The 26,131-nt window shown below is 42.1% G+C and overlaps 1 protein-coding gene across 6 annotated transcripts in view; it reads right to left on the reverse strand.

Annotated features, from left to right (window-relative positions):
• SYBU (syntabulin) overlaps nt 1-16,416 on the reverse strand; it is a 71,150-nt gene extending 54,734 nt beyond the window's left edge. Inside the window, exons 1-3 of one of the 6 annotated variants that reach the window (XM_054590410.1) lie at nt 16,280-16,416; nt 12,383-12,463; nt 10,440-10,641 (exon numbers count right to left, since the gene is read on the reverse strand). In XM_054590410.1, the coding sequence (XP_054446385.1) occupies nt 10,440-10,641; nt 12,383-12,406 (226 nt within the window). In that variant the 5' untranslated portion in view covers nt 12,407-12,463; nt 16,280-16,416. Of the gene's footprint in view, nt 1-10,439; nt 10,645-11,770; nt 11,930-12,382; nt 12,563-16,279 lie in introns of those variants that run through there. The other 5 variants (XM_054590408.1, XM_054590406.1, XM_054590405.1 and 2 more) reach the window with 5 other exon arrangements.
• Between the last annotated feature and the right edge of the window lie 9,715 nt (nt 16,417-26,131).

Below are 26,131 nucleotides of genomic sequence, written 5' to 3' on the forward strand. Positions count from 1 at the left end.
AAGCCATGCGGCTGACATCTATACAAATACAGTGCAGGGTGAAGTAATTAATGAATGTCTCCTTGGTTTCTTAGAGACAAAATAATCATTTCACATACAAACATTCCTGAGATTTCTGAGCTATTTTGAAACTTAGTGCTCCCATAAAAGTCATTCGGGTGCAGCACCCCCAATCCCCAGCCCCCCACCGGCAGTAAAAGAGGAAGTAAAATCAAATGAAGTGAGGCAGCTCTCCATTTCTTGCTGGAACTCAGTGTTCTCGCTGAAACAAGAATCTCTCCTTGGTTTTCTACCAAGCACTAGTCAGGTTGCTTGATTTGCATTATCAGCCAAAGGAGAAAGAATGTGTACAGGAAAAACTATCTTGGTCCAACTATGTAATACAGCATGAGTAAGGAACTACCTCGTTTGGGGGAGGGAGGTGCTGATGCTGCATTTGGGAAAGAGGATGGCTCTGTTTTTGCCACAGGTGAGCCCTGCATGAGTGGGGGGCAAGCTTTCATTTCTCTTGCTCTTTCTTTCATAGAATGTGACCTTTCCCATATAAACATGTTACCAATACTTTTGACTTTCTTTCTCCTTAGCAGTATTTGCAGTTTCCAATCCATGCCTTTTCAAAGACTCAGTTTTTTATTTGTCTTTTGCTTGTTTTGTTTGGCAGGAGGAACTGCAGGAGAGGGAGAGGCAGGGAGAACTGGAGAGACAGGAAGGAAAGAAAAGAGAGACAAAGACAGACACCAAAAAGCTCTCTCTCATTCTCCTAAAAACGTTACAACAAGAAAACTCCAAACCACTCTAAGGACACCTGAGTTACAGTTAGCTTCCTTATAGCAATGTAAATATTCCCTTCTATTTTTTCTCACTTTAAGTATCTGAAGATAGTAATGGTCAAGATGGCTAAAAACAGAAGAACGCTAAGGAAAAAACAATGCTCATTACAGTCTGTGGAATTGCTACGTTTGTGTTTTTTCTATTTGCCTTTTACATAATATATATGTATCATGGCATTTCCTTCTTTTTTTTCAGAAAAGAACAAAGAAAAGAGAGGGAGAAAGAGGGAAAGAGGGAATACACTCAGCAGCAGCCTAGTTCCAGTGACATTCATGAAATAAACTTCTGCATTTTGAAAGTTAGCATCATAGGCTAACTGTCCATCCACAGACGAATGGCTGAGTAAGTGGTGGCCTTCTGAAGAGTGGGACAAGCATTGTCACAGCAATGGATGGGGGACCGCCATGCACTGTACGCAATGACAGGTACAAGGACTGCCCACAACACACATTCCTGGACAGGAGTCTTATCAGTACTATTCATCTCTCTAGTCACCCCTACAATTGGTCCCTTGCCCACAACAGGTGCTCAGTAAGTATTTACTTAACAGATGAACAGCAAGGATCGCTTTAACATAGCACAACCTCACTTTGGCAAAAAGCAAAACAGACTAAATCCTACAAATGTGATGACCTCCACGCTAAAGTATGCGTTTGCCCATTTCTATTACATTTAAATAAAAAATATATGATAACAAGCATTAAAGAACACACCTCCGAATAAATAGAAGGGTAGGCTAGGATCCGCCGGGCCTCCAGAATTCTGAGGAATAGTGCAGCACCTAAGAGGAAGCCTACCTGCACGGCCACGCTCACCAAAGCGGAGAGAACAAGAACTGAGGCTGCCAGGAATGGGGAAGCCCAGGAAAACTCAGCAGAGGGAAAGAGTGGAAGCACATGTTTCTACAGGATGGGCATGAGCGCTGGAGGGGCTCACCTGATGCGTTCTGGTGTCACCGGGACGCGGTCAACCTGCAATGACTGGCCGCTCAGAGCCAGGTAGCGGAACCCCGGGTGTGACAGTGGAGCGCCGGGACTTGACGCAGGCTGTGCAGTTGTGTGAGAAGCAGCTGGGCCAGGGGTCTCTCTCTGCTCTGGCAGAGGAGGGGCTAGATTGTGAGCAGCAGGAGAGGTTTGGGGCAGTGACTGGGCCCACAAGCCAGCAGAGCCACTTGACAACGCAGGCTCGCCCAGGAGTCTGGCAAACCTGAAGTGCCCGAGCCTCCGCCCCCACCCCAGTGGGAGGAGACTGGCGCTTCCTCCGAGTGCAAGGCATGTGGGTGGAAGATGGGGAGTGGCTAGTGTCAGGTTAGAGTCCTGGGAGAGTGGGTATGTGGCTCTGTGCTAAATTTCTTGACTTTTAACTGGGCTGCTGCTTTTTCTCACTGTTTTCAAGTGCCAACTCTTTAGTGGTGCATTTTCTGATTTTGTTAGCAAGACCTTTCTCTTTTAGCCACCCACCACACGGAGGGGCATGGTTCTATGATGGAGACTATTATTTTTTGCTTGACAGGAACTTCTCAGGACAGGAATATTTCCTTTATTTAATAAGCCTATTAAATTGAGTACTGGGTATGGTTCTAAGCTGTTTTATTTCCCCAACTATAGGATTTCTGCTCTCAACTGATTTTATTAAATGAATGAAAATACATCACTTGTCCCAGTCTCATAACTATGCCTTCTCCCAAATTCCCATAACTGTTACGATTTGGGTATGATGCAGGTAACTATATTGTTCCTGCTTTCATGGAGCTTATAATCAGTCAGTCAGTCAGTCTGTCTACTGGGGAAATGGGTAATTAAATATGAAATTTTAAAACCAGGTCATGTGGTATGATGGAGGAAGCATAAAGAAGGGACACTAACCCAGACTTTGAAATGTATCCTTCAGCTGCCTACCCTAATCTATAAATACACTTACCTATATAGGTGACCTTTGAATAATATGGGTTTGGACTGTTTGGCTCCACTTTTACACTTTTTCCCCCCAATAAATATACAGACAGCCCTCCATTATCCCGGCTTTTCTTCCATCCGCAGATTCAACCGAACTCGGATCAAAAACAGTGTTTTGGACCCATGCTTGGGAATCCACACGTGTGAGGAGCTGAGTGTATGCATTGTTCTAGACTATTTTATTTAAAGGACTTGATCTTCCGTGGATTCTGGTATCTGAGGTGGGGTCTTGGGACCAATGTCCTGCAGATACAGAGGGATTGCTACAGTTAAGTTTTGGGGAAGTCATAAGTTATACACGGAATTTCAACTGCATGGGGGTTGGTGCCCCTAACTCCTGTGCTGTTGTTCAAGGGTTGACTGTATTCACATCCAGCCTTTCTTTTCTTCCTTCTATGTCTTTTTCGGTCTACTCTAGTCTTGTTACAAAGTTATCTCCTCTCTACTGTTTTCAGTATCTTTCTCTCTGTTTCTTTCTTCTTGCGTACTTTCCCCCAGCCTAAAAACCCTATCAAAATACCTTTCATTTGAAAAACACCATATCTTTACTATACATGCAGCACTTTAAAATTATTCATTGATTCCAGAGAGAGAGAGAGAAAGAGGGAGAGACAGAGAGAGAGAGGAAGGAAGAAGGGGAAGGGGGAAAGAGAGACGGAGATGGAGAAACAGAGACAGAGAGATGGAGAGAGAAATGGACAGAGAGACAGACAGACAGAGACATAGAGAGAGAAACACTGATGGGTTGCCTTCTGTATGTGCCCCAATGGGGACTGAATCTGCAACATAGGTATGTGCCCTGATCTGGAATCAAACTTGCAACCTTTTGGTTCATGGGGTGATGCTACAACCAACTGAGCCACACCGGCTGGGCTCAACACTTATTTTTATTTTATATTCTATTTTCTCTTTCCCCTCTCACTTAGGCTTTTTTTTTTTTAAGAGCTATCTACACTCTATTTGTCACCTCCCATTCAGGTCTCCACAGGATGCAATTTGGATTCCATCCCCATAATTCTCGGGGACTATTTCTGGCTAAGATCCCTGATAACCTAGTGGTCTTCTCTCTGAGTACTTCTCAGTGCACAGCTAATCCTGCAGTGACCTCTGAACCTACTGGCAACTTTCTTCTTGTAAGTCTTCCCTGGAGATTGGAGACACTGTCGCTCCTGGCTTCTCTCCTTCTTCTCCGAGTGCTCGTTCTCAGGTGACTTGGCTTCCTTATCCTGCCTCCTCTTGCTTTGTCTCAGAGTTCCAGCCTTGGCATGATCTTTATGCATTGCACGGACTCCTTTAACTTAGCTACCAATGTCTCTGACTTCTCTTCATGCCAGACCTTTACCTTTACCTCTACCTCAAAGGCAACAAAACCTAATCTGAGCTCCTCAACCCGACTCAATGTCCTTCTCCCCAGCCCTGATACTTCATTACTGCTCATCCAGTGGGAGCTTAGACACAATCCTTTTCCCTTCCACTTACAATTGGTAGCCAAGACCTGTATGCTCCAGCCCCTCATCCTCATATTCATCAGTTCATCAGTCTTCACGAGACTGCTGCAATGGCCTTCAAACCAGGCGGCTCCCCAGCATCAGTTCCTGCCCTTCCCATCCACTGTCCAACACATAATCAGAAAGAATTTTCAAAATTAAAAATCTGGTCGTGACTCTTCTCTGCTGAAAACCCTTCATTGGCTTGGCACGATCTTTATGAATTGCACAATGGCAGCCCATGAGCCGTATCTCGCTATTTATGTCTGCTACTTTGCCTACAGATTTCATTAAAAAGTTGAGTTTTTAAAATTCTGAACAGTACTAGAAGGTCCTCTGAATACCATCCAGTTCTAAGGTCCCCACCCCCATTGTCACCTACCCAGGCAGCCTCACTCTTTACATTACTACTCTGTAGTTCCTGCGTGGAGCCTCGATCTCATCGATCAAGGTCTTAGCACAGCACACAAAGCCTCTCCCAACTGGACCTGTCCACCTTGCTAATCTCATGTCATGCTTTTAACTCAGGTCCACCGATGCCAAGGCTCATGTTTATTCACACCACCACACTAATTAATGGTACTGCTTTGAATCCTTGGGCTTATGAAACACGAGAGGCCAATGTGATAATCAATGGAGCAACAAACTCAAATTACAATGAAGGAGTGTGTGTGGAGTGAGTATGAGTAAAAGAGACAGGGAAACAAAACAAGAGGTAAAGAGAGGCGTGCGGGGATCACATCTAAAGAGTTGCTCTCCATTTATGTTGGTGCCAGGGTTAGGACAGTAAAAAGATAGATTTTCCCGATCCCTGTGTTTTATTCATTTTTGTAGCCTTGGCACAGTTCCTGATCCTTAGCAGGTATTACATAAAGGACTATTGGACAATACATTGGTGTGGAAGTCTGCAAAACACTGAATGTCTTGCTCCTCCCAGGCCAGTTTCTCTCTCTTTTGTTGTCACTCTCAGCGTATCCACTGGCTGGGTAGGGCACACGCATGGTGTGCCCGGTATGCCCACTTTCAGTGTTCCCCAAGCCATCCTAGTGCCAAAGAAAGGAAATGCAAAAGGATAAAACCATGGCATGAAATAGTAAATCCAGAGAGAGAGCACTACATAGGAGAATACAGGAAGAAAATGTTTTCTCCTCCCCTTTACTTTTCTACCATTTAAACACAAATTAAATCCATTATGTAGATAGAAACAATATTATTGCTAGAACTAATGGCATAGGAATAGTAAATAAACAGTGAGAAGCTATAATTTCCAAGGAATGTGCAGGCCTTTTCCCTGTCCTCTGCCATGACTTTAAACAGCCCAGCTTGCCACCACCTCCACCACCTTGACCCTCATTCATCTGGTGATGCCACTTTGGAAACATCCCTCACATTTCTCATACAAAATCCCCCCACACACAGACCACAAAGCAGTGAGGCTGGCTTCAGCTGCCTTAAGAGTCATCTGGAAAACCTGTAAATACAGATTCCTAGGCCCTCTCATTCTGAGATGATAAGGTGGGGACAAGGCATCCATGCTTTAAACACATTTTCCTGAGGATTCCATGCTCTGAAATTGAGAAATATTGTCATAAAGATGAGTGTTTGAGAACATAAAAGATGTTCACATTGAGTTCCATAATTTGCTTTCAGGCATGGTCCAATTCCATCATGCGTACTTTCACATCACTGGTGCTAAGTATTTTTTGTAAATTAAATGTCAAGAAAATTTTGCTCTTGTCCTCCGAATTGCCATTACCACATCTTCACAGAAATAGTGCCTGTATACCCTTCATTTGTAACCTATTTTATTAGGTACTTATTTCTGTGACCGAGGCAGCCAAGCACCTGAAATATATATTATGCAACTGTGCCTAACTCCTATCCTCATTAAAATGACACTGAAGTTGTAGGGTCTTTATTTATTTTTTTTCTTCACAGCAGGTTGGCAGTCATTCAATTATGCTGTAATTTGGTATTGCAGCTCACTTCACTTTAAGCAGTTCATCTCAATTCTGTTCACTATGTTCAAAGGCTTACTCGATCCAGATGCCAAGTTTCCTCCACTGGACAAAAGCAGAGCAGAAACATTTCTACTTGTCAGGGCCTGGTAAATTTTTGGAGGCATTGTCATGCCCTGCAGAGCACTAGTCAGGTTGTAATTTGCCTTAATTGTTCCTCCCACAAACAGCAACAATGGTTACCTCTAGGTCGTAGGCACTCAAAGAAGGGTTTCTTCATAGCCCTTCTTTGAGTACCTATGGTGATAAAAACCAAAGCACTTTCTGCAAACACCTCACTCAGGATTAGACTGAAAAGACTCGTAGATTCTGACCATTGCATGTATTGACAGAGTACAGAGTTTTTAATGGGTTAAGTCACAAACTTGCCTGTGTATCTGTGTGTGCAGATTAGAAACATGGAAATAACTCAGAGAAATCGCTGGTCTCCCATAAAACAACCAGTGTTCTATACGCATAATTTGTTCCACCTGCCATGTTTACAAGGCACCCCAAGGAGAGTTAGCTTAAAATCCAGCCATCCATCTGCCTCCCAGTTCTAAGGGGCAATTATTGCCTCAACTAAGCAAAGAGGAATGCCCAGCATGCTGCTAACCACATCAGGTGACTGAGGTATGTGACTGACTTACTCACCCTGGTCATCAGCTTTTCTAATAGTGGCTGGAGTCCTGGTCTGATGACAAACACAATTAACTACCAACAAAAAAAAAAGTTGGGGGAGGGGAAAGGACAGAGACCTAGATGCAGTGGGCCACAACCAGGACATGAATCGTAAACATGGGTTTTATCACTTCTCATGAGCATGTTAAAACAAGAAAGACGGGCTGGGGGTTTGGGAAAGAAAAGACAGGAAGACGTTATGCCAAAACATTGGTTAAAAAAATGATTACAAATACGAGGGGAGACATGAAAGCAGGTGTTTTGTTACTATGAGTTGTACTTCCTTATGTACTCTCTTTTTTAAAGAGAGTGTTAGTTAATACTTACTAATAACATACGTTTCATTTGCTATGCACACAAAATAGGGCCTGGCCTCCCATGTGTACAGCTTAACTGTACCTAACTAAGTTCACAGTGGCTAACATGAATGCAAACTGTACAGAATAGCCTTGAACAGGAGAACGATGTTGCAGTACATTGCCAAAAAAATGCATATCGTCAAAGAAATTCTGCTAATAAGAAGCTATTAAAAGAAGAGCTCTTTGGGGACACACCCCAAATGAATTGCAAAAGGTCACATACAACTGCTTCCTGAAATGAGATAGATACAACATACAAATTAGCATCAAGAATATCAAGTCATTAACTGTTCCTTGTTGAGGCTCCCATGGGAAGGAAGGCAGAAGGCAGAGGGAAGGAATGGAGAAAAATAAAAATGGATGGGTCACTTTGAAACAGTTTCCAGATTTTAATTTCACAGATCAGTATAATTAAAAGAAAAAAAAATGAGGGTGGGGTAGAAAACGAAACCATTATCATGATTTTTTTTTGTTATAATACAAATGATAGGAAAGCCAGACTCTTAAACTAGAGTGCAATCCTTTCTATTAAGTAAATTTAACTTTGTGTAAACTCACCACATTATCCTTCTTCTAATAACTTAATATCTTAGAACATATGATGCTCTTCACAATTAACGCCTTTGATTTGGAGAAAGAGTCTCTATGTTGCAGTTCTTAAAAATGTAATTTTCAAATTAAATTGCATCTTCCTGTAGCATTTCACTTCCAGATTGTAAGAATCCCCCGAACTCTGCATGCCCCCTTCCACATTAGTGAACGTGGTGATTATAAAGAAGACAGGCTAATGCAGAATGATCACTGTCAGGTTATGAGGCTATGGCAGTAACAGACACCACCAAATAATTTTAGTTTCATTCTAGAAAAAGATGGTTTTTGTAGTATTTGCATGTACCATGGTCTCTGACTTAACTGCCATGATTAAGCAACTGACACACATTCTGGCTTTAGTGTTAAAGCGGTTGGATTAAACTGGTTCCCCCTGCTGGTCGGACTCTTTTGCATTTTTTACCGCACTGCCTGCAGCTGCAAAGCTCCCCACAGTACCAGCCCATTTATTTCCCATCCACCGACTGACCTCCTAAAGCATCATTAACACGCCCCCAAAGGCCTTGCTCCTGTCAATTTCAGTCAGCACAGCACTCAGAGTCATCGTGGGGTTTGTCAGGGCTCTGCAGGAAAGGCAAGCAAAGGAGGGAAAGGCACCAACTGAAACCTTGGGGAGTCACCAGCATGGGAGGATGAGGCCCGGGAACAGAGGGGATCCCACCAGGATACAGGATACAAAGCTAAAGCTGGAAAGGCAGGTCTATAGACACCCATCGTTAGATGCTTCTGCCACTCAATTCTCAGCTAGTAAATGGCAGGAGGATCAATATCTACCTTCGATTTTCATGTACAGCATTATGGCCTTAGTGGAGATGGGTCTTCTGGGAAGGAGTGGTAATCCAAAGGATGGGTCTTGGAGGGAATGATTCATGACCCACAGCAATAATTTTATTGGTTTGACAAATACATTTTCTAAAACCTATTTGGAGACTCTTTTGTTTGGACCAACTTTTTCTTTTTTTCTGATAGCACTGCTCACCCTGAAGTCAGTTTGAGAAAATGATTATGTGGAGAGAATATCTGTAATAAATGTGGACCCGAGTTATGTAAACAAAGCCATGTCAGTTTGAAACGATATCCCCTGGGTTCATCCACACGCCACCAGAGTGATTCCTGAGCTCCAAATGGAGTGAGAGTAAACAGCATTACACTCTGCAAATACGACTCCAGTTTCTCAGGATCGTAACTGCTCCCGCTTGTCAGTTCTCTTGTTTTCTTCCTTATCAAGCAAACCATCAGTGCACTTACATTGTAAACTAGATTCGTATCATTCCAATAGTGATAAGTATTAAAATATAACAATTTCACAGAATTTCTTCAGAACCAAGCAGATAATCTAAGTCTTTACAGAGGAAAAAAAATAAGCAATAGGCAGCACAGTTTTTCTAATATACAGGTTATAGATGAAATTATTTTGTGAAAATAGATAATAAATCCAAATTCCCATTTTAAAAATCCCTGAAAAATGTAGTTTACCAATATGAGATATAATGAAATAGTGTAGCCTCCTAAATTAGGGTATTAATCACAGCATCTTGATTCATATGTCCCTTCTCCTAATGGGTTAATCTTTAATTCATTTTCCCTAAATAAGTTCTAAAAATTATCCACTCTGAAACATTCTTCATTAATCATAAGACAGTCACTCATTAAAGTTTTACCCACATTTCTAATACTTCTCAAAGAATTCAAACCCTTCTAAGTTATATGCTTCAATGAGTAATCATAACAGCTTCTGTCAAGTGATAATGGTGGCACCTTCCAGAACGATGAAGAGATTTGTCCTTTTACCAAATATGCTCAGAACTTTAAGCAAACTTCCTTAATCATGTGCCAGGGCTCGCATCCCTAGATCATCATACGAAGAACAATCCTTTGTTAAGCATTTCTATAAGCCACACACTGAGCTAGAAGCTGTATTTAGGTACGTGGTCTCATTCAACTTCACAGCAACTCTGCCAGGTGGGTGTTATCCCATTTTATGGATGTGATAACTGAGGCTTAAGGAGGTTAAGCAACTTGCCCATGGTCACACTGTTTGTAAATGGTGACAAAGCGAGGGATTCCAGTTTAGGTTTGGAAGATCGCAAAGCCTGTCCTCTAACCCTTTATCAAAACTCCAAGGCCAGTCCTGGGATAAAAACCTTGGTCTTAAGATTTAGGAGTTGCTTTCCCTTTGGGGATTCCATAAATAGCAGTCCACAGGCTTACCAAGGTTGTTAGTATAAAATGCAAGCTAATATGTTTTCCAGATATTTAACCAAAAAATACAATTTTAAACAGTCCTAGAAACAAGAAGTTAGCATTTACATTGCAAATTATACACGAGAATAACATAAAAACAGTTATGAAATTCCATTGGGCCAAACCATACAAAACAGCTGTCTTTGTAGGTCAAACAGCCAAAAAGGTGCGATTTTGGACAATTGATCCTAATAACAGAACTCTAGTTCTAGGCACCCAGGGCACAGGCCAGGTCTGTTCACAATGTACCTGTCATGCACACACTTCATACTGTACCTGAACAGAAGCTGTTGCTGCTAATGGTCCTCGCTGAGCGCCCAGAGCTGCTGTGGTTGAACTCTCTGCTCTCTTCCTCGGAGAAGGGAGACTCGGAGGCCGGGGACACTTTGTGCTGTTGCTGGGGCAGGTGGGGCCGAAGGATCAAACGGGGGATTCTGCTTCGGGAAAGCTCCTTCTCATGATGCTGCACCCTCTGCTCCTTCTCCAATGGGACATCAAAAAGAAAACAGAATGAAATTTGTTTCCCCCTCTGAGCGCCAGGCTGTTTCTTCTGGGCTCAGTTTCTAAGAAATCACATTTCTGAAGAGGGAATCTTCACAGAGTGGCGCTTATATCAGTTGCTAAAATGAACTCCAAAACTCTTCCACTGAGCTAACCCTTCTAACCTACCGAAGGGCACACACTTGAGCAAGGATGTGCACACACACACACACACACACTACCATACACTCTTCCCCCCTGGCAGGAAGGCATTCTACACTCCCTAGCCATTCTGACTCACCTTCTCACTCGGGCTTTTCCTCTCATGTTCAAGCTTTATTACTCTCTGCACACTATTTGATTTCCCCTAGACTTCCATTTTGCTGTCCCTGAATTAGCGGTGACAGTCGGACTTCTATTTGCCTATCTCCTCACAAAGCAGACCCCAGACCTGAAACAATTCTCTTCTGATAGATCACACAGCCTTATCTTTCAAATCCCTCCTCTTCCCACCAGGATCTTAATTATTCATTAATATCCTGGTACACAAGGCTAGTTGCCAACAGAAAAGCAAACAAAAATCCAATACCTGGTAAGATGGCTCCACGTTTTACATCATGTTTAGCTTTTGTTTTCCTTACAGAATACCCATGAGAAGAGATTTTTCTGTCTCTTAAAAAAACAGCATTAAATTACAGAGGGCCATGCCTTGGTTTAAAAAAAAAAAAGCATACAAAGCAATAGCTTGGCGATGTTTTTCCAATTTTAAAGTGCTTTCCCAACCATTATCTCATTCGATCCTTATAACCCAGGCCACAGAGAGAACACTAATTTATGTCCCTATTTACAGATGAGAAAACTGAGGCTGAAAGAGGTAATTAAAGATAGTTAGCTAACACAGCATATCATCTAGAAGCAGAACCGGGCCTGAAGTCTACAGCTTTTTGGAGTCACCTCCACCATGCCTTATTAAAATGGATTCCGAGGAGGAGCTCTTTGCAAAAAAAAAAAAAAAAAAAAAAAAAAAAACAACTCTCTCCAACCTCTGCAACTGAAAACGGGCTTTTGGATTAGGTAACAACCACTATTTCAAAACATGACCTCCTGCTCCTTTCCACGCTGCTTACCAGGAAGGGTCGCTGCCAAAGTAAACACCTCCAGGAGGCCCGCACAGTGCAGGAATTGAAGGGAAAGCCCAGCCGCGGGAACTCCTGAGGTCGAGCAGGCGTCCAGCCTGCCCAGGGGCGAGAGCCGCACCCAGTCTCTGGATGTGTTCTGCACATCAGTCACCCAGCAGGTATCACACGTCAGCCACTCCGCCTAGCACACTGCAGACCCTGAACCAATGCTGGCTCGCTGACATGCTGGAGTCCTTATTTCTCAGTCAGCGATACATCAAATGGTTTTTAATCACATCACACACACAGGACAGCAATTGAGAGCTAGATCCCAAATGCCCAGTGTCGGCAGATGGGATTAACCCTCCAAAGACAACCTTTCTCATCCTGTCAACCTCCCAAGTCTGTTCCTCTAGTGTCACCCACCCATCTCATCACCTGAGCAGATGTCCCTCTATCTCCGCATCATCCCACCACCCCCTTGTCCTCGTTTATCCTGACTCTAAATGTCACCCCTCCAGCTCGCACCTGGCTGCTTCTCGCCCGGTAGTGGCTACCTTCCCTCTCCCTCCGGCACCCAGGGGCACTGCGACCCGCGTCCACACGACGTGCCCTCCTTACCTTGGTCTCTCGAAGGGGTCCCATCGCGCTGCTGCCCGCCCGCTCCTCGCGCCGCCGCGGCCGCCGTCCAGGAAGAGGCACCTGCGTGCACCGGGGCGAGGAGACGGCGCTGAGCCGGAGCTGGGCGCGGGGGGCGGCTGCTGCGGGGCCGACGCGCCGCCGCCACTGCCGCCGTTCGCGCTCAGCTCCGAAGGCGCGCCCGGCCGCCCCGCCCCGGCCGGACACGTGGTGCCGCTGCCGCCACCCGCGGCCGCCCCCGGGGCGCCTCCCCTCCCCCAGCCTCCCTCACCTGCCGGTCCCCGCGCAGATCGTCCGCGCCTCGGTTCGCCCCGCCCGCCCGATTTCGCCACTGGCACGTCCCCCACCAGTGCCGCGCGTCCCTCCTTCTCTGCGGGTCTGGACCCGAAGCGGGCAGGGGAGGCTCAGAACATCCCGCATCTGGGAGGGGCCTGACGCCCTTTTCTGGGCACCCTATATTGGGTTTGAAGGCTGTGCACGTCGGATGGCAGAGCTGAGAAAAGCTGCGACGTCACTGAGAGCCAAAATGGAGAAGGGGAAAGTTTTTCCCTCGCGGCCCCTCCCTGCACACAGCTCCCCACAATTAACTCGCTCGAGAGAGACAGGGCGGGTCCCCCTCCACCCTGACCCCAACCAAGCCAATGCTGCAGGGCTGACACAGCTTCTGGGTTCCCCGATCTCAAAGGCTGCGATTCCCGTTGGGGAATTTGCACGAGAAGGTCCTTGGGTTGTCAGCACAGCGCCGCCGGCAAAGGACTGCGAGGCCATTCCCGATGGATCAGGGAGCCGGGCTGCCCAGGGCCAGAGCAGCCCTTTCTCCAGCTCTGCCCTCAGCTGCAGGGGAAGGAGCCCCGGCGCGCGGCTATAGGAAGGACCCTGCCTTTGAACTCAGAAAGCCAGGCTTCAGGCACCACTCCAGTCCCTTCAAGCTGAGTACCTTTATCCCTAAAATTCTTGACCAATTTCCAATAAATGACATCTGAACCTTGTCCTTTCTGAACTTCACGTTTATCCTCGTGAAACTGAGGGATAATAATTATAATATCTACCCGAAAGTTTAGCTGTGAGGATTGGACACAGAAAACAAAAGAGCTGTACCCAACGGCTAGAACAGAACTGCAAAGGGCAGGTAAGCCACCTCCAGGCTATCCATCCCGTATTTGCGCAGGCCTCTTTTATGACTGGCAGAAAAATGATTGTGAGGCAGGCATATTTGTTCAAAAAAGCCCCAAAACCCTTCCAACTGAGGCCTTAGAATAGGGACCATCAGCCGGATCATGGGTCTTGATTTATTGTTACACTTGGTATACTTAAATCTCATGGGGTGATGGAACTCAACACGTATTACTTAGATGCCATTTGTTCAGAATTGGAGAGTATTCTAAGGAGCAGCGTGGGTGGGAAACAGTCTGCCGGTACATCCAAGTGTCTGCCCTACATTTGAAGACTAGGATCCCTAATAATCGTATTTGAATCTCCAACCTCCCCATTTTTCTGCCCTCCAAACAACATTTTTCTCAGTCCCCAACTGTCAAGTCTACAAAGGAGTCTAGAGAGAGCCTGAAGTTAGAGAATCGATGGAATCAATTCGCCTTTTTCCTATACCTCCAAAGAAATTTTGCTCCATACACCTTCATGCCTTTTCAATCTATTTAATTCTCTTAAGCAGTGAGGTTGACAATCTGAGAATTCTTTATTTGGGGGGAAGGGGTGATTAAGTAATACTTTCTATACCCATAGTTGTTTCAGATATAGACTTTAGGAAAGTGATGGTCCACCATGATTCCTACAGTTTATTATTTTCAAAATTCTGAACTGGAGGACCTACACTGTTATATAGGAATGAACTGTTAAGGTAATAAGGTGCTTCTGAGTTTCCTACTGAGAACTGAAAATTTAGTTTGGGGGTCTAATAGCAGAAACATCTTCCACTGAGCTATCTACTTCAGAACCTCAGAATCATTCTTGACTTCTCCCTCCTACGGTCCCCACATAGCAGGAAACACCAACAGATCTCCACACTATCCTAGTAATAATGTCTTGAATCTGATTACTTCTGTCTACTGATCGACTGCGTTATCTTTATTTAAACTCTCCACCATAAACATCCTGGATTATTACAACAGTGGCCCAATTAAAGTTGTCTTGTTTCCAGTTTTGCCTCTAATGCCTTTCTCTCCAGTTTTTCAATTTTTCTATAGGGTCTTTCTGAAAAGCCAAATCAAGACATGCTTCTTCACTAAAACCAGTTAATGATTTCCCAGCTGTCCTCCAACTATTCTGCAAACTCCTTAATGTGGCCCAAAGGTGTTTCATGACCTAGTCTTGTTTACCTCTCCCATCTCACCTCTTGTCACTCCTCCCTCTCCTATCGGGTACCCTGCCCCTTTTCCTTCCTCCTTCACTACCCCCTCCCTCCACAAATGGATCCCCCTCAAACTATAGAATCTTCAGTGCTCTGGAGTTATCTGCTCTCTTTCCCCCTAGGCTGTTGTTGTGCACTCTGGTCCCTTCGACCAGATCATCTCTTGTACCCCACCCACGCATCCTCCTCAACTGCGAAAGATACATTAAGTTTCATTTTCGAGGCAGCTTCTTCCAGGAAACCTTCCCAGGTCCCCCAAGAAGGGTCAGATTCCCCCATTACGCACTTCTAGAACACCTGTGTTTAATTTACGCCAGGAGCGCTGTTACGCTCTTGTATCAGAATTCCCTATTTATTTGTCCACCTTCACCAGAGATCTCTTCACCAGGGATAGTAGGGTGTGCTTAGTACGGGTCCTGTCTACACAGCAGGCACTCAATATATAACAGTCAAATGAATGAATGCATGAATGAGTGAATTCTATTACCCCATATGGAGCCCATCGGTACAGGATAAAGAACACTGACACAACTTCTGTCCTGAAAATGACTCAGGGAAAGCTGCCTCCATTATGTCTTTGTATTTGATGATGGGGTGTATGCCTAAAAATCCAACATGTGTTCAATGAAAGCTTTTACTGCAGAAGTGCAGGCAGTGAGAGGCTGTGTGGTAGAGGCTCCCTGTTGTCACCATAGCAACCCTGCGGAGGGAAAGGCTGATGATTTAATGTTCAAATGCCTCTTAGCTCCGGACTTTTGGAACCCAAGCCTGTTTTTCCACCATTCTAAAATGCAAGTTTTACAAATGATAGTATCTATGTTGCCTTTAATTTCATTCAAGTGTTTCTTATGTAATTAAGAGAAGTGTCTTACAATGTTTAGATTATACCATCAAAGAGATATAATCTAATATGGTCTATTATATTCATCTTTCATCTGCTTTAAAATATTCCCATGTATCATTTTTCAGTTTCTACTTACATACTTCTTTTATGGTCTGGTTTTGTAATTTTGTGGCTTTTCCTTTAGAAATGAATGTCATGCTGGTTTTTAGAAAATATCAGCTGCTTTAGAAGGCTAGAACCCTTCAAGATTATAAACAGCATCCCTGCCCAGGCCTGGGAAGGAACAGGGTATTGAATACTGAGGGGAAAAGAGTGCGTCTATATAATTATGCCTCCAAATCTGGTATAAGTTATTTCATTCTGTGTTTATGTGAAATTTGTAATTAAATGATTCATACCTTTCATTAGCCCACAACTTGATATTTTTAGAGCTCTTTCACATACACAATCTTATTTGAGCCTCACAAAAATCCTGTGAAGCATATGGGACCAATCCTTGAAACCAGATAAGTGATAAAGGATTGGTTTTTATGGCTAGAAGCCCCTGCCCCCAACCAGACTGCAAACTTCACAGAAAAGACAATACAAATACACTGCCAAAGAGACAACCTCTGCACCATACGACCGAGACACATCATGGTCCCCACATCCGCTCTTCCTCGCAGCTCACCTGAGTATGCTGGGGGCTGTCTGGGACTCAGTCAGGGCTGACAAAGCACCATCTCCTAATCCTATCAGCTGTGTGAGCCAGAGCTGCCGTCTGTCTCAGTGACCCGATGTTTGGTGATCTGCACAGCAACAAGGAGCAGCTGACGTGCTTTACAACACGTCATGGTCATGAAGAAACAGAACTGCATTCTGGGGCATCTTGGGATTTTTCTGTGGTGGGGTGCAGACCTTTTTTTTTTTTTTACCAGGGATAGAGCTGCCCGTTTTCCTGTAACAGCGTGTGTGAGCGATCAACCCTCCTTGTATTGTATGTGTGTTATTGTTGCTATGTGTGGATTTTGATGTGAAACTGTAGTGAGTAGAATTCCACAAGGTCACCCCCTGACAAGGGGGCCCAGAGAGGAGCTGGGGTGGAGAGGGGAGTGGGTAACCTGAAGCAAGGCCTGTTTGAACACTCATTGGGTTTGCAGTGAGTCAATTATCTATGCTTGGCAAATGAGTTTGCAGTCAGCGGCATCTCTCAGATAAAGAACAGGAGGAATCAAGGGCAAGTCCACGTGAGGAGGCAGAGGTTGGGGGAACTCTAAAGATTGGTAAGGGTACAGACTTCTGCTTGCCTGATGGGGGAGCAGACATGAGGTATCGTCCCAGAATGCCATCTGCTCTTTATGGCTTTTGTTCATTTGTGAGAATGGGGGAAGACATAAGTATGATGATTGTATTGAGCAAATTGGGGCCACATGGTTGGATAAATAGGTGTTGACTTATTTGGATGGATTAGAATGACTGAAATTCAGATGCTCTGGAAAGTATGAATGCAAAGGTTGCCATCCAGATAGGAGAAATTGAGTTTTGACATTTGCCTAACAAAATGCTTCAACTGACTGGAGAGGGATGCATGGGTCTTACAGACTTACCGAAAGGGCAAAAGGTGTTATCTGTAAGTAGGCATGGGAAATCCTAAATCAGGGGCTTAACTATGAGCCTGAGAGGAAAGCACCTTCCTTTCCCTAGAGACCAAGAGACCAGAAAGTAGGAGAAGGACAGGGTGGGGGTGGGCGGGGGGGAAGCTGCCTGAACCCAGCAGGGAGCTCCCAGGAGAGAAGATGAGGAATGAAGGCCAAGAGTCTACTCAGATGTTGTAGGGGCAGGACAGGTAGGCCACGTTACAGACTCAGTGGGATTCATTCAGCATCCACAGCGGTCTAGGCTTAGACGAGAAGTGTACAAACTGGGTTCCCAGAAAGCAGATCTGTGACTAGATTTGAGTTACATTAAAAAAAAAGAATCTTTTCGTCATTATCTCATTCATTTACACGATTCTGTATTTGTTTTCCCTTCTGCTCTCTGGTGAATATGCTTTTGAGTTTTTTAAGGAAAAATTTTGCCCTTATTTCTGCTAAAATATGGAGAGGGAGAAAGAGGAGGCTTTCCAGGTTGCCTACTCAAAGGACAAGGGCAGTGCTTACTGCACAGCGGAGCACAGAGCCCCTAGAGGCCAACTGCTGTAATGGCAGCTACAGAAGCCCAGGGGAAACCTTGAAGTACCGCCCCAGCTGGACAGACTGATGGCGGGGTGATGGGGGGCCTGCGGATGCAACCCTTGCATTTGTGGAACGGAAGGCAGTTTTGATGACTACTTTATTCCTCCTCGTAGGCCAGTCCTGTGAACTATTTTCCTTCACCACCTGAAATATAGTAAATATAGCCCTTGCTGTACAGTTGTAGCTCCTCTCCAACCCAGTGCAGAAAAATAAATTCAGAATTTAGGAATCTGGCCTATGTTCTTTTGTCTGTTCATGTGTCTTCTCTAGCTATTTATTGAGTGCTGGTTAACCAAAAAGTTTTTTTTTAAAGCCTTTTTTAAATAAAGATAGCTTTAACATTCTCTTTTTAGAGGTATTAAAACTGCATCATCAAAATGTTGGAAAATAAGAGAAAAAATATTACTTATCATTTCATTGCCCTAATATCAATTACCCATATTCCTTCTGTTAGTGTTTTTGTGTATCTTTGCTTACAGGCTTATCTTTCACTACAGCACCATTAACATGAGAATAAATTTTTAAGTTACATATGGCGTCGGGGGTCTCTGGGCCTGAACACATCTGGCTGTTCCCGGAAGGCTGTGGGAGGCTCCCATGCCCATTGTTTTCCCAGAGGTTACCACACTGTCTGTCCTCTGAGTGGGGACTGACTCACTCTTCTTAGTCCTCCTCACCACTGCTGTCACGGTGCTGGGGCTGCTGCTGAAACCCCAGAGCTCAAGGAGAGCTTCCCGGGTCCCTGGCCCTGGTGACAACTGGATCAGCCAAAAGTTTCAGGGAAAGCCGCCAGTATGATGATGGAGAGTTAGCAAATTCAAGGCTGAAGAAATCATCTCAACTCAGAGGCTACTGTCTTGCATAACGCAGAGCTGGTTCAAGGGAGAGCAAGGAAGTGAAACGAGCATCCTAAAGTCTGCAAAGAGATCTGTGATGACCAAATGTAGTTCAGTGAAGGCCATGGGTTCTCAAGTCCCACAGGACTGGAGAGTCTTTTTGTACCTCTTTCTGATTGTGCAGACTTAGGGAAGTTGTTTAACCCCTCTAGGACCCAGCATGGGATAAGTGCATGTTAGTTAAAAGAAGGAAGGAAACAAGCAAGCTGAGTTTGCACTAGTTAATGCCTTTGGGCAAATGAACTTCTCTGATCCTCATTTTTCTCATCTATTAAATGGGTTTAATAACAGTAATTAGTTCATAATACTGATGTAAGGATCAGATAAGAATATATGCATAGCCTACCAATTATATCTGGCATATGGTCAGAATTACTATTTGTCCTTTCTCCCTCAGGATCAACCACCATTGCTGCCTCCTGCTCACTTGTTTCACATTCTCCTCTCCCTGAAGATTTTCACTATAACTTTTATTAAAGGGAAACTATAAGCTTTTCTCAGATGACTTATGAACTATAAATAAACTGAATTTCTTATTAGAAAAGATATTGACAGGACTTTCCTTCCCAAAGGTAGATTAAAGAGATAAAAGGCATGATAAACGGCCTCATCCCTCCCTCACTTCCTTCCTTCCTTCCTTCCTTCCTTCCTTCCTTCCTTCCTTCCTTCCTTCCTTCCTTCCTTCTTTCCTTTGCTTATCAATGTTTACTTTGGTCCTATTCTGAACCAGGCTCTGGTTCCAGAGGATTCATAGATGAACAGTGTTAGCTGTCTGTAAGTATCTCAGAGTTTAACAGAGGTGGGGGCATGACCATCAGCTATTTTACTACTCACTAAGTTAGTACCATTACAGATGAATGTCCTCAGGGCTTGCTAATTTCTGAATTAGACTGGGACTTGAAGCTTCCAACGGTGAGTTTTTAGGTGAATTTTGAAGGATAAATAGGTCGTATTCATATTTGGGCTCCTTCAGAGTTCCTTTCTCTTTATCTCTCCCCTTCCTTCCCCCACTCCCAAATCTTTTTTTTTTTCACTTTGAGAGCCTTCTGCCGCCCTACATACTAGTCCATACTATATATTTTTAAATTTTATTGTTTAAAGTTTACATTCCATATTATTTTGTATTAGTTTCAGTTATACAGCATAGTGGTTAGACAATCATATACTTTACAAAGTGTTCCCCCGATAGGTCCACAATAGATCAATGCAGAGAGAATCTTTATTGTATGACTATAATCTTCTGGAAGAAAGGTATTTTGTCACAGATTTTTAAATACCTAGCACAACACAAAGCACAGTACCAGCTACCTCAATCAATAGTTTGTTAATTAGCAGTATTATTTAAAATTTCAAGAACATTTTGTTATACTGCCACCTATTGGTTCATCAGTGAATTTTTCTGCTGACAGGTAAAGTCTCATGGTTTTCAACAGTCTTCCTAACAAACCTTAACAGTGCCTTTATTCAAACTTTTAGAACACGTTAAAAGTTTAAGGATACACATCACTTAACGTCAATAAACATAATCAATATTCAGAGCATATGGGATAATGAGCAGGTGCTTTGCGATCTGATAGACAATGCTTCCCAACTCTGCTTTTCTCTTCACCTGCTGAGCCACTGGAGACAAGCCAAGGTAAATCATATCTGTAAATCATATGGTAAGTCACACTCAGATAGTCCATACCTTATCTATTCAGCTTTCTCCTGAAACTATATAAGTGTATAACATAATACACTTATGTTATGAAAGATAAAGCCATATTAAAGATATAATAAACATGGAAGCTGTGTTAGCTTTTAGGCTTGTAACGTGAGTTGAAGAGCAATTCAAAAGAATATTTTAATGATCAAGTGAAATAATGACTGACGAACTGGTGTAAGTTGAAAAGCTTCTGTCAGAGAAAATACAAACATTTCATCCTATTTATTATCAAATATTAATATTAGCTTCATTATTTTATTGGACTCACTTCTTTTGAGTGAAAATTCGAAGAATTCTCTTTGAAAAAGTATTCCTGTATATTTCACTGCATGCCCACAGAAAAGATAAAATACTGCCATTTGCGACAATATGGATGGACTTTGAGAATATTATGCTAAGTGAAATAAGTCAGTCAGAAAGAGCTAAGAACCATATGATTCCATTCATATGTGGGATATATAAAACTGAAACTCAAAGAAACAAACAACAGTATAATGGCTACCAGAAGAAGGGGGCTATAGAGTTAGTAAGGGGTGAAGGGAATCAAATATATGGTGACAGGAGGTGATTTGACTTTGGGTGGTGGGCACACACTGCAATATACAGATCATGTAACAGAGAAATGTACACTTGAAATCTACATAATCTTATTAACCAATGTCACCCCAATAAATTTAATTTAAAAAGAAAAACAAAATTCTAGATAAGAATTTATTATTAAAGACACTGCCATATATATTTTTAAGTATTCATATGGTTGCATTGCTATGCTTTTAAGTGTTATAATAAACTTAGGAAAATGCAATATTTTCAAATGTATATAAAATTTAGGTAGCTCTATTTTAAAGACTTATGATTTATAATGAATAATTACTTGGGCAAGAGAACATTACAACTCCAACACTACAAAATCTTTTTAAATATACTTGAGAACAGCCAAGTTCCTAATGCTTGAGATATAAGTATAGAAGTAGGAGTTTGTTAAAACCAATGTGTTATGCTTCACATAGTAAAACACCTGTAATTTTTGCATATAAATTACTTTTTTTTCTGCCCACACTATTGTCAGTGGTCCTCTCTACAGAACTCTGAGTTCAGAAATACCTCTATAGATAAGACTGTGAAATGCTGCAAATAAGAAATAAATATAGAACTAAGAATTTTCTGTTTTTCACTTTTGGCTTTTAATGATGCAATAATGAATATCTGAAAAATATTGTTTTAGAATATGAAGGTGATTCATCGTAACACATTGGAGCTAATGCAAGTAATAATTAAATGATTTCTGTAATGGTTACCTACGGATTGCCTTACAGAGTTAAATTTTTACTGCTGCAAATTTTATCCTGTGAATTTCCAACTTTTTACAAATAGGTGATTTTACTCATTCAACAAATATTAATCAAGTTCTTCCTGCTATGTACCAAGAACTCTGGTGAGTACTGGGAGAAATTTTAAGAAGTTTGCCTTGGGAATTAGAATAGGTGTGATTTTTAAAAATTTTACTTTGTGCCTTTGCACAGCACCTTAAGCAATATTTGGACTGGTATGAGATCAATTAGCATAAGGTTAGAATGATGGACTCCACCTGCATATTAAGCCATGAGCGTCTTTTTGGGCAATTTGTAAATAATAAAATTAAACTATGATCACTTTTAACACTTAAAGGGTAATGACACAACTCATTCAATACTAATACTTCAATTTCTAGCTTTAAACTCTATTTTAAGATAAACCAAGAATAAAAATACAGAAATAAACATGAGCAAAGAATCCTTTTTTGTGAATACAGAACAAATGCTGTATTTTTTTTCTTTATGATTAAGAAACAAGGTCAAGCGAAAATCAAGCAAGCCTTTTCCCCCTTGGCTGAATCCCCTGAATTCCTTTTCCACAGAGCACTGCTGTTTCTATAAACATTAAAAACTAAACAGACATGCAACAACCCCTTAATGGTACGAAATGTACTCACTTCATTTTATTTTGCCCTAATAGCTCTATTATTACACTTTACAACAGAGCAGTCACTTCTCCATCATTATTTTTGATGATGATTTACAGAGGGGGTACAAGCAGAAAATTCTATCTTTTTTTTTTTTTTTACCAGAAAGAATATAGTTCTCCTTCAGAACTGAGGTTTTCTGATGGTCCTTTGCCAAAAAAGTAATTTGCCTGTTCTGGTGAGCTTTAATTAAAAAAAGAAAAAAGAAAAAAGGAAAAAAGGATAGTAGTTGTGTATTCCTGGCTTTGGGCCTTCCATAAAAATGTGCATTAGATATTCAAGCTCTTTCTTAAGCACCCTGTTCCTGCAACCTGATTTCATCCTTTCCTTTCCACTGTTGCCATTGAAACTGGAAATGACTGTAGAATACAAATCATATGATAAATATTTGCGAATTTTTCGTTGTAGTTTTTCAGCATTTCTGCCAAATGTATTGCCTAGAGAGCTGTGCGAGGCTTTTCAATCTGAAACCTTTGAGTGATCCCATTCTCTAGCCAACTGGGGAGCATCCGCATGATTTATTTGTAGCAGCCCTTCACAGGGATTAATAAACATCTCAAGTTCCCAGACTGCATATTCTCTTAAGGCTTGCTTATCTGTTGGCCATATATTTATATTCAATGATTTTAAACACTAGGATGCTTCTTTATGGAGACCCTCAAAATGTGATACCTGCAGTTTTGAATTGCATTCGTATAAATAAGGACTCTTTCCCTAAAATATTTAATCACAATTCTACCCCCGCCCCCCAACTTAATCTGATCTCACTGAAAGATGCGACCTTTGGGTTCCTTTCTGCCCTCGCCAGTAAATCACTGAGTGCACCATACAAGGTCCCTTTCTTGATGCTCTTGAGGGGACAGCAGCGCTTCTCAAGAAGTGATGTGGCCAAGAGCCCATTGCACTGTCCTCCTGGAAGACACTGCCATTTGGAGAGTAGGTCTAGTGTCTCAGTGACAAGTACAAGATGTAGGACAAATTTTAGGCTAGTTAACATCCTCATTTGCAGGCCTGGTTTTCGCACTGACTGACCATGCTTTTAAAACGAGGCACTAGCAGAGGAAGTACATGAAAGAGGGCTTTGCTTGTCCTGTCTTTATGCTATAACCAGTGCATTCCATCTGCTTTCCTCAGTGTTGTGAAATGGTCCTCGGCAAACTCTACTAAGGTTTTTAATTTGCAAAAAAGAGGACGGTTGGATATATGTTACACAGAGAAGTGTGGTAAAAAATGCCAACAAGCGAGTGTTTTCAATGCGTCCACAGTTGCTAGCTCTCTAAATGGTGGCTAAGACAAGGTACTGAAATTAAGAATACATTTCCTGCTTGAGCAGGTGAGAAGCTTCTTTCTTCATTTGGAGCTTAGAGTGGATGCTGTTACCCATTAAACCAATATGCTTATCATTTATGTCCGCTCCAAACTCTGAGACTCTGTTAAGGATTACATTCTTCAAACCTTCTGCTTTCAACTACCTGGCTTCCTTAAACTCAGTAATTTAATATTTGGCAAAGCTCTCTTACCCACATAGAACGTATATATCATTCTGAGGTCACTAGCACTTGTGTTTTCAGATCCATTAATGAGGATAGAAAAGTACTGAGATGGCTGAACAGTGATCATAGATCACGTTTGACTTTTCCAGTGACGTGGGCGGGCCTTCTATTTACCCTCAGAAAGGCAGTCTTGCCCCAGCTCTACTCCACAGTGAATGTCTAGTTGGGCAAGGAGAGAAAAGTAGCCAAGGGAATCTCCAGTTTGGCCGGTGTGGAGACAGCAACAAGCCACTTGGCAATCTGCTGCTTCTTGTTTGCCTCAGCACCTACAGTTCTACTCCTGATTGGCAAACCGAAGGTCTCCAGTGTAACAGGGTAGCGGCCTTTCAAAGCTGAGCACTCTTTGTTGCATTTCACCCTCCATGTGTTTATTTACATTGTCCTTTCTCAACAAGCAGCTCACGGTGACATTGACAAAAGCGGCACTATATTCTACAGTGACCCAATTTGGATTTTTTTCTTTTGTACACAGAGAACAATACATTTTACCAACCACAGCCCCGTCACCGGGTTGTTAGGAGCTCTTCATCTGCCTTCATTCTTTTAACTCTTCCCTCACTGAGCAGCATTCTGTCGTTCCCTCTACTCCTGTTTTCCCACTTAGTTTTTTCCCCTTTCTTCCAGCTCTTAAAGCTCTTTTGAAAGTCCCATGTAAATAGGTGTCATCTGGTGAGCTGTTAGTATGAGAAAGGAAAAATATGTGTTTCCTCTTATTAGTTTTAGAAATAGAGATGGGTATTTTTATAAAACTGTTAATTGAGTCAGTTTTTAAAAAAATTATGTTAAGATCCTAAGTACATTTGTCATGTAAAAATATAAATGCTGCATGGAAAAGGACAGAAAAATTAGTTTTACTTCTGTATCAAACAATGTGTATGAATCAAGCAGCCAATAAGCCAATTAGCTAGACAGCCGTGATGAAATGACTCTAAAATATACTTAATTATAAGCCACCTTCTGACTTTTCCATTTGACTATACTTATCTTAATGAGAAAATATACAGAAAGAAATCTTTCCACATTGATGTCAAATTTTAAGTAAAACCAGCACCATATTTTTATTTATAAATCAAAAAAAGCCCTTTTTCCTATTTGTTAAGGGAGGATATTGGTTCACGCTTATTTATAAATTATTTAATTTTTTTCCATTTACCATCATAGTGAATGGCTTCCATCAGCACATGGTAAAAATTACAAGGTATTTTAAGGTAATTAGAATTAATTATTTTTATATATTGGAAAGATGAGTATATCACAAACTTTCTGGACTATGTCAGTATTGTGTCTTATCTCAAATAATCCAGTTTGGGTCCTTAGTTGTCTGTTATCTTAATACTCACCATTTTTCAAAGCTAAGAGTTATTTTCTATGGCACAAATAAGAATATATTTCCAAGTGTAGTGGGGCCAGCCTGCGTAACCATTTGTATGATTACTATCTGCCCAAGCATACGAAAACTTTTCATTCAAGGCTAAATAAAACAAGTAATTAACAAGAGAAGATAGGAATTAAAAATAAATCACATGCAATAGTCTAAATAAAAAGAAATAAGGCACATTAATTAATATTTTCTACTCATTTGACAAGGACTAAGAAATATTTCTGACATTATCATTTGACTCTAATCTCCAAATTATTTCTCACTTAGCAAATGTTATTGAGTACATATCTGACTCTGATATGACCTTTATTTTTGACAAATAAAGGGGAGGTACTCATTCCACAGTGAGTAGAGTTGGAAAAGACATGAATTTCTGAGTATTACCAAAGGAAACTCTGGACACATTGAGAGAACATATATCTGCCCAGGTACAAACTTATAGTGGCTTACTCTGGAAAGACTACAAAATTCTAGATATCATATCTCAGTAATTATAAGATAAAACAGAGAGGGCTGAAGATACAATGATTAAAATGAAAGAGAAAAACTGGAATGGTTAAAAAAAAAAGTAGTGAGAATATTGCATGAGGAGACTAAATCTACAAGGTTACTAATCTGAAAAGGAAAGGGCTGAGTGAGTTTTGGACAGAAGTGTGTACACCATACGATGTATAGATACAGTGATCTCAGACTTCTCCACTCAGCAAATGCTGGAATATGAGTATTGAGGAAGTGCCTTCTGACCCTTGAGAAAGTTAGGACAAAGCCAGCG

Source organism: Pteronotus mesoamericanus, unplaced genomic scaffold, assembly GCF_021234165.1.
Source record: "Pteronotus mesoamericanus isolate MK-2021 breed Mesoamerican mustached bat unplaced genomic scaffold, CSHL_Meso_final scaffold_174, whole genome shotgun sequence".
Taxonomy (NCBI): domain Eukaryota; kingdom Metazoa; phylum Chordata; class Mammalia; order Chiroptera; family Mormoopidae; genus Pteronotus; species Pteronotus mesoamericanus.